The sequence below is a fragment of the Saccopteryx leptura genome, chromosome 2, assembly GCF_036850995.1.
Source record: "Saccopteryx leptura isolate mSacLep1 chromosome 2, mSacLep1_pri_phased_curated, whole genome shotgun sequence".
Taxonomy (NCBI): domain Eukaryota; kingdom Metazoa; phylum Chordata; class Mammalia; order Chiroptera; family Emballonuridae; genus Saccopteryx; species Saccopteryx leptura.
In genome coordinates, this window is record NC_089504.1 from 127,344,242 (window position 1) to 127,361,192 (window position 16,951).

Here is a 16,951-nt window from a genome sequence, read left to right on the forward strand (position 1 = left end):
TTTCCAGATCTTCGCCATTGTGAAAATGCTACCATAAACATGGGGGTGCATTTCTCCTTTGAAACATTATCTATAGAAAAATGCTAAGCAACTACAAACATCAAACTTCCCTGAAAATACATTTTCTTACAAAAAGTTAGCTGAATTAAGAATTTGTATACAACTGTTCTCTTTATGGCTAGCTGTATCATAAACTGTGTTTCCAAACATTTCACTCCAAAATTCAAGATTAACCTCATTTGTATGCTTCTGGAAAGCCATTAAATGTGTTATGTTTACTTTGCGCTTATTGAATTTACACCTAATTAATATTAAGTGAAAACATAACAATTTCAGCAATTCATGATGTTAAAAAAAATCTCCTAAAATGAGGAAGACAATCATGGAGTAATGATAGTTTTAGAATAAACAAGGGCACTATAAAGATTGAAACCACTTTTATACCTTAATATTTAGACTGGAAGACAAACAGAGTTCAAGAGAGCGACATCAGAAACAGCCATACTGTATGATATTGTCTTATTTCCAACCCTTTAGGGTTATTGTGAGGAATAAACTAACTAAGTAAAATACTTAAAATGGTCCTGGGCACACTTATTATCATTAACAGCAAGACATATCAGACAAAAAGATGTTTCAATAATACATATATTCCTTTTTAAAATTTCATTATAATTTCATAAAGCCTCATACACTACCTTGTCATCTATCTCATTTTTTGGAGACAGTTGATGCATGAGATTTGATTTGGTCTTCTCTGCATTTCTCTGACTATACTGTTTATATCCCTCTTTCATTTCAGTTTTGTATTGCTGATATTTTAGTTTATATTTGTCCGTTGGTTCTGGTAAATCTTCAGGTATAATGTCCTGCTCCTAAAACACAAAGAAAACATATGCTATACATGAGGAAAAACGAAATTATTATTAATTTCTCTTATTAACATTAACAGGTTTATCATTTACCTTAGCATTTATCCCTAAGAAGCAAACAGGTATATCTGTGTTCCAAACAGAAGTGTTAGTTAAAACATTTAGCTGTACAGCATCGCTGAGCAATCGGAGCAGACAGAACTGCTCAAATGGGCGCTGGCCTTCTATACCAGTAAGCCTGTACCTTGTTTCCCAGTGAAAAATCAAACCTGAGGAGTAACGTCAGAGAAATGGCACCGTGAGGGGTGCTCCGGTTATTGCTCCTTGAAATTTCAACAAATTCAACAACTAAAGACAAAGAAAAAAATCTGAGGAGCACCTGAAACACACACACACCAAACAAAGGTATGACTGGGTGAAAAGGTGGCTGAATATGTAATCCACTCTGAAGGAAATAAGACTGAGAACAGGGTTTTTCACTTTCCTCACTGATCTGAGGAAGGAGTGCTTTCGTCTGAAGCCCAGCGAAGCAGAGGGTCTGAGGCAGAGGGAAGAAGCTGGGTTAGGGTGGATGATCAAGCAGAAGAAAGACCACACTAGCTCTGCCTAAGACCACGGACGAGGGACACACACAGGCGGCAGGCACTGACAAAGGTTTCCAGTACAGGATGCTCATGGCAGCTGGAGCTGGCACCAACAGCTTTGTGCACACCCGGCTCCATAATCACCGCCAGTGTGGGAGTGGCTATACCTGGTGCCACTGGCATGGGTGTGGGTGTTCACGAGCGTGTCCATGCAGGCTTGAGGGCTTAGCCCGAGATTACCAGCGATAGGCATCTTAGTGGACTGTTGCCAGTGTCTTTGTGCATTCCGAGATCCACCACCAGCATGGGACGTGCACAAAGGCAAGATCCCTGGACTGTCTAGGCAGGGCACCTCTATGGGCCTGCATTCCTCCCTCTGATGGAGATCATAGGCCCTGTCTGCCTAAGTGGGCCGGTGCAAGCCTCTGTGTACACTGCTGAAGTTCTGGGGGCTGGGTGCGCACATGGTTTGCTGCAGGTTACCAAACAGTGCACAAGGGAGAAGCCTGTGGAGATTAGAACCACAGAGCACTGAGGTGTACTAGACAAACCCGGGGCCCTTAGAAAAGCACTTGATCTGCAATCTGCTCCCAGCCCACAGCACATGCTGAGACGTTCTAGACCTGTCTGCCAACCCTTAGAAAGGCGCTAAATCAGCAATCAGCTCCCAGCCCTGCCTGCTCATGCTGGCAGCTCTGTTTAGCACCGCCTTACCCAGAACAGTGCTTTGAGCGATACTGGAGGAAGATCCTGGTTGCTCTTAGAGCCTCTTGCTCTTCAAGCAGTCGCTGGGGTGGACCTCATAGCTAAGTCCCCAGGCTGCTAGCTCAGGTGGGAGATAGGTGGGGAGAGGCACCGGGAAAACTGAGTCTCCCATTGTCAGAGCCTCCAAGAGAGACAACAGCAAACCTATGCCAAAGAGCCTCACAGGGGCAAAACCTGTAGTACAGCACCACCTGCCGAAAGAAAGAAAGAAGCTACTTCTCAAAACTAGAAAAAAAATTACATTTTTATAAATTTTTTTTTGTTTTTTTTCTATTTTAGTAAATGTATCTTGTATCTTCTTTCCTTTTTATTCTTTCTTTTTCCTTTTGAACTTCATTATCCATAGTTGTTACATTTTTCACTCTTGTCATTTTAAAGGTTTCATTTCAAAAACCTTTATCATTTTTTTCCTTTTTCTTTTTCTCTCACTTGATCCTCATGTATCAACAAATTATTATATTTTGGATTCATATTTTTCTTTGTGGCATTTTGCATGTTTTTTATTTCATCTTTTATCTCTTTTGTCATCTTTCCTCAGCTCCTGCTCCTTGTTTTCTGCAATTTTGGTTCTACTTATCATTATAGAATTTTCATTTTTTCACTGTATCTTTTCAATTTTTATTTTATTTTTTAATTATCTCTTATTAGTTTTATTAATAATATCACTCTCAAATGCCATTAACAAAAAATAAATCAAATATCATGCATACAAAAGACAGAGATGTAACTCAGATAGATGATGAAAAATCTCTAGAAAAAAATTTCAATTGCTCGGAAACCTTGGAGTTAAATGACAGAGAATTATAAATTGAAGTCCTAAAAATACTCAGAGAAATACAAGAAAGCATGGAAAAGCAATTTAGAGAGCTCAAAAAATAATTCAATGAACAAAAAGAATACTTTACCAAGGAAATTGAAACTATAAAAAGGAACTAAACAGAGATGAAAAACTCAATACACAAATTAAAGAATGAGGTAACAAGCTTAGCTAATAGAACAGGCCAGACAGAGGAGAGAATTAGTGACATAGAAGACAGGAACTAGAGATACTACAGAGAGAAGAGGAGAGAGACTCAAAATATTTTTTAAAAAAATGAGAAATCCCTACAGGAATTGTCTGACTCCATCAGAGAGAGCAACATAAGAATAATGGGTATATCGGAAGGAGAAGAGAGAGAAATGGAATGGAGAATATATTCGAACAAATAATCCATGAGAACTTAAGAATTAGAGCCTCGAATCCAAGAAGCAAACAGAAAACCAAGTTACCTTAACCCAAACAGACCTACTCCAAGGCATATCATAATAAAATTATCACAAAGCAATGAAAAAAATAAAATCCTCAAGGCAGCAAGGGAAAAGAAGAATACAACATATAAAGGAAGGCCCATTAGACTATCATCAGATTTCTCAGCAGAAACTCTACAAGCCAGAAGAGTTGGACCCCAATATTTAAAGTACTGAAAGAGAGGAACTTCCAGCCAAGAATTCTATATCCATCAAAGCTATCCTTCAATATGAAGGGGAAATAAAAACATTCACAGATATAGAAAAGATAAGGGAATTTATCACCAGAAAACCCTCAATTCTGGAAATAATTAAGGCTTTATCCAACCAGATACAAAGAACAAAACAAAACAAAATCACAATTAAAAACTCCAACAAGCTCACAATAAAAGCAAGATTAATCTGTGACAACAAAAACAAAGGGAAGAGGACAAAGATTAACAGTAGCAAAGGATGGTGGAGTGCAGAAGCACACATGAGATAATGTACTACAATGATTATGATATACTAGAAAGCCTGGCGGTCATACGAAATGACCGCTGTTCTAGATAGTATAAATTGTAATTAAAATGATTTGTGCAAAGGTGTCTGCTAATTCAAACTGAATTTCCCAGGGCAGGCAGCGACGACGCCCCTTTGCTTAGTGCCCCACGGGGTTTCCCCCTTCTACTTGCCTAATTGCTTAAAGTAGAGTGCAATGAAGGAAACCACTGGTGGTACATTTCTTAAGAGCCACCGCTAGCTCAATAAATAAAGGTGATTTAAATAATAAAATGTTAATTCACATGTCAAAGATCTCTTTGTACACAACATTTCTTGTGTAGATCTTTCCATCATTTTTAAGCTCGCCTTGCAGAGGACCATCAATTATTTTTAATTTTACGTCCGTTCTTTCACAAACTCTTGAACAGGCAACATAAAGTTGACCGTGTCCAAATGCAGGCTCAGGTAAAAAAATGCCAACACGCTTAAGCATTTGGCCCTGAGACTTATTGATGGTCATTGCAAAGGCAAGTTTTACAGGAAATTGTCTACGTCTCAATTGAAATGGCAACCTTGTTTGAGATGGAGCCAAATCAATTCTTGGAATGACATGTATTTCACCTTCAGAGGAGCCAGTCAAAGACTTAGCTATTATGACATTATTTTTCAATTGGAGAACTTCTAGTCTTGTACCATTGCAAAGACCCCTTCTGGTGTTAAGATTTCTTAACAGCATAATAATTGCTCTAATCTTTAACCTCAATTTGTGAGGTGTCATGCCAGAAGGCGACAGAGTATTTAAAAATTCCGTTGGAAAGTTGTTGGCACTCTCTTTAGTATCAGCTACAACGGAATCAACACTTAAATATGCCGTGTCATTCCCTTCTATGATATTTAAGACATCATCATTTAGTTTGTCTACATCAGAATTTTTAGGACTCAGTGGTTTCTTTTTATCGAGAATGCCATTTTTGTGCAGCTTTAGCTCCTTGTCTCTCCTCTTCAGTGCTGTATTTTCTAGGAGGCATTCTTAAAAGAAATTACGTTAAGACGTAGTTTTTATGTAAAACAGATGATTGCCAATGCAAACAAATGTTCACCTTCCCCCTGACATGCTCAATTTGCGTTCAGCCTTAAATTGTTTCAAAAGCAGATGATTGCCAATGCAAACAAATGTTCACCTTCCCCTGACCCGCTCAATTTGCGTTCAGCCGTGGCAACTTCACCCCATTGGCTAGTACAGTTACGCAAGCAACCAATAAGATATTGGCAACAGACACTTAAGCCGCATATAATAAAGATATCCTTTTTATTACCTAATGGTAACCACCTCTGAAAAAACCACTACATAAACATATGGCTTACAAAAAGGAGAAACAGAGAAAAGAAGTATGGAATAGAACCAAACAAAAACAAATGACAGAAAAACAAAAAAGAAGAACCAAACAAGATACAGAGCTAACAGAACTCAATATATAAAATGGCAATAGAACACCCTCAAGTGTCAGTAATTACATTAAGTGTAAATGGATTAAACTCACCAATAAAAAGACACAGAGTAGCAAAGTGGATAAAAAAAAATCCAAGAGTATGCTGCCTTCAAGAAACACATCTAAGCTACAAGGATAAAAACAAATTCCAAGTGAAAGATTGGAAAACAATTCTCCAAGAAAACAATATCCAAAGAAAAGCAGGTGTAGCTACACTCATATTACCATAGCTGACTACAAGACAACAAAGGTAATCAGAGACAAAGATGGTAATTTCATAATGATAAAGGGGACATTGAATCAAGAAGATATAATATTTCTTAATATATATGCACCAAACCAAGGAGCACCAAAGTATATAAGACATGTACTAACTGATCTAAAAATAAAAACTGACAAAAATACAATCATACTTGGAGACCTCAATACACTGCTGATGGCACTAGATCGTTCATGAAAACAGAAAATCAATAAAGAAATATAGCCTTAAATGAAACACGAAAACAATTGGATATGATACACGTCTACAGGACAAATGCCAGAGTATACATTTCTCTCCAGTGTGGAACATTCTCAAGAATTGACCATATGTTGGGCCACAAAACTATCATCAACGAATCAGAAAGATTGAAATGAAATAATACCAAGTATATTCTCTGACCACAAAGCTTTGAAACTAGAATTCAACTGTAAAAAAGTAAACAAACACACAAAAATGTGGAAATTTAACAATATATCAATACTTCCAAAAAATGAGTGAGTCAAAGAAGAAATAAAAGCAGAGATCAGAAGATATATACAGACAAATGAAAATGACAACATAACATTTCAGAACCTCTGGGATACAGCAAAAGCAGTAATAAGAGGGAAGTTCATATCACTACAGGCTTATATGAATAGACAAGAGAGAGCCCAAGTAAACAACTTAACATCACATCTTAGGGAACTAGAAAAAGAAAAACAAATGCAACCCTAAGAAAGAAGAAGAAAAGAAATAATAAAAATCAGAGTAGAAATAAGTGAAATAGCAAACAGGAAAACCAAAGAAAAATCAATAAAACAAGGAGCTGGTTCTTTAAAAAGAGCAACAAAATTGACAGACCCTTGGCAAGACTCACTAAGGAAAAAAGAGAAAGGACTCATATAAACAAAATCCAAAATGAAAGAGGAGAAATCACTACAGATATCATAGTTATACAAAGAATTATCATAGAATACTATGAAAAACTATATGCCACCTAATTTAACAATTTAGAAGAAATGGATCAATTCCTAGAAAAATACAATATTTCTAAACTGAGTCACAAAGAAGTAGATAGCCTAAACAGACCCATTAGAAGGGAGAAAACAGAAACAACTAACAAAAACCTCCAAAATAATAAAAGTCCAGGGCCAGATGGCTATACTAGTGAATTTTATCAAGCATTCAAAGAAGATTTGGTTCCTATTCTACTCAAAGTCTTCCAAAATATTGAAGAAGAAGCAATACTTCTAAACACATTTTATGAGGCCAATAGAACACTTATACTGAAACTTGGCAAGGACAACACAAAAAAAGAAAACTACAGACCAACATCTCTAATGAATACAGATGCTAAAATCCTAAACAAAATACTAGCAAATAAAATACAACACATTAAAAAAAATAATTCATCATGATCAAGTGGGATTCATCTCAGAATCACAAGGATGGTTCAACGTAAGTAAAACAGTTAACGTAATACACCATGTCAACAAAACAAAGAACAAAAACCATATGATCCTATCAATAGATGCAGAAAAGGCATTAGATAAAATACATCATTTTATGTTTAAAACACTCAACAAAATGGGTATAGAAGGAAAATATCTCAACATAACAAAGGCCATTTATGACAAACCATCAGCTAACATCATATTAAATGGCAAAAAACTGAAAACTTTTCCTCTAAAATCAGGAACAAGACACGGCTGCCCACTCTCTCCACTCTTATTCAATGTAGTGCTGGAAGTTCTAGCCAGAGCAATCAGACAAGAGAAAGAAATAAAAGGCATTCATATTGGGAAAGAAGAAGTAAAGTTTCACTTTTTTTTAAAATTTATTGTGTTTACATAGATTCTAGTGTCTCCCTGAATGCATCTCCCCACCCCCACATTCACTTTTTGCAGATGATATAATCCTGTACATCAAAAACCGCAAAGACTCCACAAAAAGACTATTAGAAACAACAAATAAATACAGAAAGGTCGCAGGATACAAAATTAATATACAGAAGTCTATTTCCTTTTTATATGCCAACAATGAAACTTCAGAAAATTATCTTAATAAAAAATCCCTTTTCAGTTGCAACAACAACAAAATTCCTAGGAATAAATATAACAAAGAATGTAAAGGACCTATATAATGAAAACTACAAAGCATTGTTAAGGGAAATCGAAAAAAGATACAATGAAATGGAAAAATATTTCTTGTTCTTGGATAGGAAGAATAAATATAGTTAAAATGACCATATTACCCAAAGCAACATACAAATTTAATGCAATTTACATCAAAATCCAATGTCATTTTTTAAAGAAATGGAACAAAAAATCATCAGGTTTACATAGAACTCTAAAAAACCCCGAAGAGCCAAAGTAATCCTAATGAAAAAGAACAAAGCTGGGGGCATTACAATACCTGACTTCAAATTATATTATAGAATCACAATAATCAAAACAGCATGGTATTGGCAGAAAAATTGACACTCAGACCAATGGAACAGAATTGAGAGCGCAGAAATAAAACCACATATATATGGTCAAATCATCTTTGATAAAGGAGCCAAAAACACACAATGGAGAAAAGAAAGCGTCTTCAATAAATGGTGCTGAGAAAACTGGAAAGCCACATGCAAAAGAATAAAACTCGACTACAGTTTGTCCCCTTGTACTAAAATTAATTCAAAATGAATCAAAGACCTAAATATAAGATGTGAAACAAGGCCCTGGCCGGTTGGCTCAGTGGTAGAGTGTCGGCCTGGCATTCAGGAGTCCCGGGTTTGATTCCTGGCCAGGGCACACAGGAGAGGCGCCCATCTGCTTCTCTACCCCTTCCCTTCTCCTTCCTCTCTGTCTCTCTATTCCCCTCCCACAGCCATGGCTCCACTGGAGCAAAGTTTGCCCGAGCGCTGAGGATGGCTCTGTGGCCTCTGCCTCAGGCGCTAGAATGGCTCTGACTGCGGCAGAGCGGTGCCACAAGATGGGCAGAGCATCGCCCCTGGTGGGCATGCCGGATGGATCCCGTTCGGGCGCATGCGGGAGTCTGTCTGACTGCCTCACTGTTTCTAGCTTCGGAAAAATACAAAAAAAAAAAAAAAAAAGATGTGAAACAATAAATTACATAGAGGAAAACATAGGTACTAAACTCATTGACCTTGGCCATAAAGAACATTTTATGAATTTGACTCCAAAGGCAAGGGAAGTGAAGGCAAAGGTAAATGAATGGGACTACATCAGACTAAGAAGCTTTGCACAGTAAAAGAAACTGACAACAAAACAAACAGACATCCAACTAAATGGGAGATGATATTTTCAAACAACGGCTCAGATAAGGGTCTAATATCCAAAATATACAAAGAACTCACAAAACTCAACAACAAACAAGTAAATAATCTAATAAAAATATGGGAAGAGGACATGAACAGACACTTCTCCCAGGAAGAAATACAAATGGCCAATAGTTATATGAAAAGATGCTCATCTTCACTAACTATTAGAGAAATGCACATCAAAACTACAATGAGATACCACCTCACACCTGTTAGATTACCTATTATCAACAGGACAGGTGAAAACAGGTGTTGGAGAGGCTGTAGAGAAAAAGGAACTCTCATTTACTGTTGGTGGGAATGTAAAGTAGTACAACCATTTGAAAGAGAGTAAGGTGGTTAATCAAAAAATTTAGAAAAGAATTACCATATGACCCAGCGATTTCTCTATTGGGTATATACTCCCTAAACTCAGAGAGATTGGTACGTAAAGACACATGCAGCCCCATGTTCATTGCAGCATTGTTCACAGTGGCCAAGACATGGAAACAGCCAAAAAGCCCTTCAATAGAGGACTGGATAAAGAAGATGTGGCACATATACACTATGGAATACTATTCAGCCATTAGAAATGATGACATTGGATCATTTACAACAACATGGATGGACCTTGATAACATTATACTGAGTGAAATAAGTAAATCAAAAAAAACTAAGAACTGTATGATTCCATACATAGGTAGGACACAAAATTGAGACTCATAGACATAGATAAGAGTGCAGTGGTTACCAGGGGGAGGGGCATAAAGAAAACCAAATAAAAGGTGATGGAGGCAATCTGACTTTGGGTGATAGGTATACAACATAATCAAATGTCAAAATGATCTGGAGATGTTTTCTCTGAATCTATATATTCTAATTGATCAATGTCATCCATTAAAATTAATTGTCTAAATAAAATTTTAAAAAAGGATTTTCTAAATGAAAAAAAAATAATTTAGGCAGTACTTTTTGAACTGATATTATAAGAAAACTATTAAGGAAGATATTAACAGTGGTATTAAAGAAAAAAGAAAAGAAAAGGTTTTCCCTGTGAGAATTTAACCACTCAAGAAAGTTAAAGAATTTCTTTTCTCTTTTAAAAAAATCAAAGGACTGTCAGGCCTTTAATATGCTAAGTCTGTATTATAACTCTCCAATAAAGGAGTTTAGAATAAAAAAAAAAGAAGAAGAAAATCAGCCCTGATTCTAAAATAACTTGAGATGACAATGAACTTTTCTCTTGTTTTAGGAGTTTTAGGTAGGCCTTATCTTCTTGCCCCAGAAAAAAAAACAAACTCCATGTCAATCATTTCTTTTAGAATAATCATAAGAATTACAGATCACTAGTACTGAGAAGCACAGATTGCCATTTCTAGAGTTTTAAGATAGTCTTTCTTCTGGTACTATTTGGTTCCCTGCCTCACTTTCCTGAGAGAGAGATAGTAGAGCCAGTGGATAAGAGAAATCTAAAAGAAGTGTTAAGCAGGAAGAAATAAAGGGTATCCAAATTGGAAAAAGAAGAAGTAAAACTGTCATTATTTGCTGATGACATAATACTGTATATAGAAAACCCTAAAATCTCAGTCAAAAAACTACTAGACCTAATAAATGAATTCGGCAAGGTGGCAGAATATAAAATCAATATTCAGAAATCAGTGGCATTTTTATACACCAACAATAAACTGTCAGAAAGAGAAATTAGGGAAACAATCCTCCTCACTCACAATTGCAACAAAATAAACAACAACAAACTATTGTACCTAGGAGTAAATTTAACCAAGGAGGTAAAAGACTTATAAAATTATAAGACATTGAAAAAAGAAATCAAAGAATATACAAACAAGTGGAAGCATATACCATGTTCATAGGTAAGAAGAATAAACATCATTAAAATGGCTAAACTACCCAAAGCAATCTATAGATTCAGTGCAATTCCTATTAAAATACCAATGGCATGCTTCACAGATCTAGAAAAAAGGTTCCAAAAATTTACATGGAACCAAAAAATAACCTGAATAGACTCAGCAATCTTGAAAATGAGGAGCAAAGTGGGAGGTATCACACTTCCTGATATCAAGTTATACTACAAGGCCATTGTAATCAAAACAGCTTGGTACTCCCATAGAACAGGCATACAGATCAATGGAACTGAACAGAGAAGCCAGAAATAAACCTATGCCTTTATGGTTAATTGATACTTGACAAAGGAAGCAAGAGCATACAATGGCATAAAGACAATCCCTTTAATAAATGGTGTTGGGAAAATTGGAGAGGTACATGCAAAAAAATGAAACTAGACCACCAACTTATACCATTCACAAAAATAAACTCAAAATGGATAAAGACTTAAATGTAAGTCACAAAACCATAAAACTCTTGGAAGAAAACGTAGACAGTAAACTTTCTGGTATCTCTCATAGCAATATTTTTGTTCATATATCTCCACAGGCAAGTGAAATAAAGGACAAAATAAACAAATGGGATTATATCAAACTAAAACGCTTTGCATAGCAAAAGACATCATTAACAAAATAAAAAGACAACCCAACACAATGGGAGAACACATTTGCCAATACATCTGATAAGGGGTTAATAGCCAAAATTTATAAAGAACTTCTAAAACTCAACACCAGGAAGGTAAAAAAATCTAATTTTAAAAATGGGCAAAGGACCTGAATAGACACTTCTCCAAAGAGGACAAACAGATGGCCAATAGGCATATGAAAAAATGTTCAATGTCACTCATCATCAGAGAAATGCAAATTAAAACTACAATGAGATACCACCCTCACCTGTCAGAATGGCTCTCATTAACAACTCAACAAACAATAAGTGCTGATGAGGGTGTGGAGAAAAAGAAACTTTCTTGCGCTACTGGTGGGAATGCAGACTGGTGCAGCCACTCTGGAAAACAGTATGGCATTTCCTCAGAAATTAAAAATGGAACTGCCTTTGGACCCAGCTATCCTACTTTTAGGAATATATCCTAAGAATCTCAAAACATCAATTCAAAAGAAGATAAGCACCTCCATGTTTACTAAAGCATTGTTTACAATAGCCAAGATCTGGAAACAGCTCAAGTGTCCATCAGTGGACGAATGGATAAAAAAGCTCTGGTACATATACAAAATGGAATACATGGCCAAGAAAAAGAAGGAAATCTTACCTCTTGTGAAGGCATGGATGGGCCTGCTACGTGAAACAAGCCAGGAAGAGAAAGACAAATATCATATGATCTCACTTATATGTAGAATCTAATGAACACGATGAACTGAGGAATGGAATAGAGGCAGAGGCAGGGTCATGGGAAGCAGATAGACAGCTGACAGAGGGAAGGAGGATGAGGGGATGGGATCAGAGATGGTGAAGCGATTAGTGAAATTATATATACATAACACACAGATACAGATAACAGAACAGCAAATCCCAGAGGGAAGGCAGGGAGGAAGTCAGGGGGTGGGAGGCAAAAGGGGTATAAATGGGGGCATGCTGTTGGGCAGTGAGGCTGTTATATTGAGTGGGACACTTGAATCCATGTTAACATAAGCAATTCTAAAAATTAATTTAAAAATTATAAAAGACCATGTAAAAAAAAAAGTGTTAAGCAAACACTATGGCAGATAGATTGTCCAAGACAAAGACAACCATTTCAAAAGAAGTATAAAGCCAGTACAACTCTCGAAAACTGTTGATAATATCCAAGTCTAATCCAAAGGAGGAGAAGGAAAAGCTTCAGGATAAAAACTATAACATGATACAGACTACGGTATTACTGGTACAATTTATCCAAAATGAGACTGAGGAGAACATGAATAGAGCCAGTTCCATGAGAATGACTAACAAAGACAGAAAAGCAAGCCCTACTCAGAGAACACTGGTCAGAACTTGTGTTCATAATGTGAACTAAAACACAAAATATTGTGTGAAGTATAAATATGTCCCAAGAAGATACCTTGGAATTAGTACACTTATTTATTCCCTAATATACTAGTAACCTAAAAAGTAAGTCAACTTTTAAGAAACAAAATTTACATAGTTACACTAGCAAGATCTGATCTAATATTCTGCCATTATTTTTAAAGTCCTAGATTCCCTTTTACAATAAATTATACTTTGCCATTTTTTTTAATTTCTTTAGTTTAGAGTGAGAGAGACAGAGACAGGAAGGGAGAGAGATGTCAGTGATCCCACGCTCAAGCTCAAGCCGGCGACCCCACACTCAAGCTGGTGAGCCTGTACTCAAGCCAGTGACCTCAGAGTTTCAAACCTGGGACTTCAGCATCCCAGACTGATGCTCTGTCCACTACACAACCACTGGTCAGGCTACTTTACAAATTTTATAAGGCACTTTAATAATACCTTTCCTATGTAAAAAACAAAAGTAAAAGAAAGAAAGATTATTTCACTAACATTATTGTTTGGGATGTTAATACATAAAATACTTAAACCAAATTAAACAAAATTTCTGGATTAAATACAATGCTAAAACGCATACTATAACACGGAGTGTTGGTAATAAGAAATAAATACTAACCAATTCATTTAGATGATGTTGAATATATGGTATTTGACGTGGTATGACCAAGTCAAGAGCAGAAGATGAATTTGGTGGGTCAAAATGAATAGGTGCTCCACTAATTGGAACATATGAAACATCATCTTAAAATAAAATTAAATGATACTTAATATATGCATTTTGTAATATTGTGTTCAAATGTTATATTAAATACTAAGTAAAAATTACCTCATCGTCAGAGTCAACAAGGCTTCCCAAATCAAGTGGAGGGACCCTGAAAGAAATAATCTAGGTTGCCCATAACTTTTAAAAATAAGAATTAAATAGTTGCAAATCATATACTGTATGCTGCATCTTATATAAAAAGATATGCTGAAGCCAGTGGTGTACTGATGCCTATTAAGCTGGGCTAGTTTTTGTTAAATATTCAATAATTCTTGAGCTTGTTAACACATTATTAAAAATAAAATTATATAAACTTACAAATAAGCTATATTAAAAACAAAACAAAGATAAATACTCAAAAGTCATTACTTCTTAATGATTTTACTATACTTCACTATTATTTTGTCTTAGAGATTTATATCTATCTGTGTCATAATATAATGGTATATATCTCTTTCCAACTCTGTGTCTAGTGGTATTACATAGATGGCTTGAAATCAACCACAGTAGGATTATTTACACAGAAATTGGCAAATGCTATAAATCAGGACCTGATTTATTACTTTTTTGACTTTCAAGACTTTAAAAAGTGGTGGAGAAAATGCTGATAATGCAGATTAAAGTTAAAAGTGTATTGTGTCTTAACTATCACACTGTGAATAACAAAAAGCAGAAATATTGTCCCACTATTCTAAACATTACTTGATTCAGTAAAAAAAAAACAACATTCACATCACCCTATGAAAAATGAAATTATCAACCAACATTTATGTTAGAACTATACTGGTTCATCAATTACAACCACAAGTTGGTTACAGATATAAAAATTCAGCAAAAAACAAAGAAGATATCTTTCTGTGACAGTCAATTGGCTATATGAAATTTACAATAAAGAGTTTATATATTTTATTTGTAAATTGCTACATATCAGTAAAATTTATAATCAACTTAAAATATACTTAAGATTATTTATAATTAACAATTAAAATTTATACTAAACTTATAGTACAGTTTCGAAAAACCAGTTGCTAAAAACATTTACCAGCACACCACTGACGGCTGTTACAGACTCAACATCTTATATTTAGTGCTTGTACCTAACTCTCTTTGTCAAGATGAGCATATAGCCATCAATTATGTAGAACCGCAAGAAATTCTGATACTTGCTAATTTTATGTGGTTCAGCCTAATAATTAAGTTTTAAATTTCTATTTTCCAAGAAGCCTTGTAGTGTAAAATACTTGAAAAAATATAAAAAGATATACTTCCAGATTTTAAAAGTAAAAAATATAAAGTGTAAAACAAGTTAATGTATTCCAGTTCAAAATAAAATTTTAATAAGATTGATAAAATTGTCATAGTCTTCAAAATAAAAGTATAGATAGTGTTCCCATCAAATTCATTTTGACTATCCTAGTTATAAAATGCAAGATTTTATATATTCTTTTTAAATATACTTAGCTGAATTTTCTAAATAAAGCAATATTTAAACTATTTCAGGAATATAAGAACAATATTAAATAGAATAAAAAACAAGAGAACTATTACCCTTAGTCCTACCATCCTATACAAGAGCTACTTAAATTTTGGCATGGTAAGTTTAGGCCATCCACATGCATACAAATTTTTCTGTGGTTCAGATTCATAGCTATATAGATCATTTTGCCTTCTTTTTTTTTTCTTAATAAGTATTTGCCCATAAACAGTTCAAATGTGAAAAAACGTGACTTACACAGGAAGGCAAGGAGCATTCTGGATTGCCCATGATTTAGAAGTCCATCCTTGCTTTAATGAAAAAATAATAATAAAGTCAGTTTGTATATACCCTTCAATTATACTTTAAAATATAAGCAATTAGTCAATGAAATAATGCCAGTTATAACTTTACTCAGTAAATTTTATACAAGGAACATTTATTAAGCTCCTCCCAACTGTGTTTGAGACACAGAGATAGGATGATAAGCAACATAAATCATTCCTACCAACACAGTGCTTCAGCTGCTGGGGAAGACATTCACTCAAACAATAATGTGAAAAATAAATGCTATGACTGAGCAGCTACACACAGTGTGTGTAGCCAACCTAGTCTAAATGGAGCTCTGAGGGGTGAGTAGGAGTTAGCCAAATGAAGAGAGAAGGGAGAAAACTGCTTCAGCCAAGAGGAACAATGGCAAGAGCTAGCAGCTGGACAGGGTTGAAATCCAGTGTGAGAAGGTAATGGCCAGACCTGTTACTAAACATAAAAGTGAAGGAACTTGGAGCTTGTCCTAAAGGTAATGGGGAAATAATGAAGAATTTAAGCAAGAAGAGACAAATATATGCATGTGTATGTTTGTAAATGTTCTACCTATTGCCAAAAAATTGTGTAAAGCCCAGAAAAGTACAGTGAGCTTAGCCACTATGGAGTAAGAAATATGTACGAGTCTTAGGGAAAGTTCAAGTTAATAAAAACAGGAACTAATTCACCCATCAGCACAGCTTATTCTGAAATGTCACCTAATTGGTCATTTTTGTGATTCTGATAGCAAGAACAGAGATTATATACAAGACTGAGCTTCATCATTCTGCCCACAAAACAAATTTGGCTCTGTATCAACTTCAATATGCCATCGTTTTAAGTACCATCCTAATATATAGTTACATATGGAGAAATATAAATCGCAAGATGATTATTTAAATGGAAATATGTTTAATATATAATACAACAAAATGAAATATATATTTTAATTACATTTAATTAACTTTAATATGTTAAAATTAAATATATCAGCTTAAAATAGCACATTTTTATTACACATCAAAGATTTTTTTTCTAGCAAGTGACAGACAGAGAGAGAGGGATAGACAGGCAGAAAGGGAGACAGATGAGAAGCATGAACTCATAGTTGTAGCATGTTAGTTGTTCATTGATTGCTTTCTTGTATGTGCCTTGACTGGAGGGTTCCAGCTGAGCCAGTGACCGCTTGCTCCAGCCAGCAACCCTGGGCTCAAGCCAGAGACCATGGGATCATGTCTATGACCCTATGCTTGAGCCAGGAACACCACACTCAACATGGTGAGCCCACGCTCAAGCCTGATGAGCCTGAGCTCAAGTTGGAGACCTCCAGGTTTCAAACATGGGGGTCCCCAGCATCCCATGTTGATGCTCTATCTATCCACTGCATCACTGCCTGGTCAGGCCAAAGATTTTCTTGATTGTACTTAGGAAAAATCATGACATCATCTAACTTTAGTAAAAAAA

General features: G+C 35.4%; 1 protein-coding gene across 1 annotated transcript in view; it reads right to left on the reverse strand.

Annotated features, from left to right (window-relative positions):
* CAPS2 (calcyphosine 2) overlaps nt 1-16,951 on the reverse strand; it is a 153,627-nt gene that overhangs the window by 130,457 nt on the left and 6,219 nt on the right. Inside the window, exons 4-6 of the mRNA XM_066368692.1 lie at nt 15,443-15,495; nt 13,774-13,819; nt 699-875 (exon numbers count right to left, since the gene is read on the reverse strand). Coding sequence (XP_066224789.1) covers nt 699-875; nt 13,774-13,819; nt 15,443-15,495 — 276 coding nt within the window. The remainder of the gene's footprint in view (nt 1-698; nt 876-13,773; nt 13,820-15,442; nt 15,496-16,951) is intronic.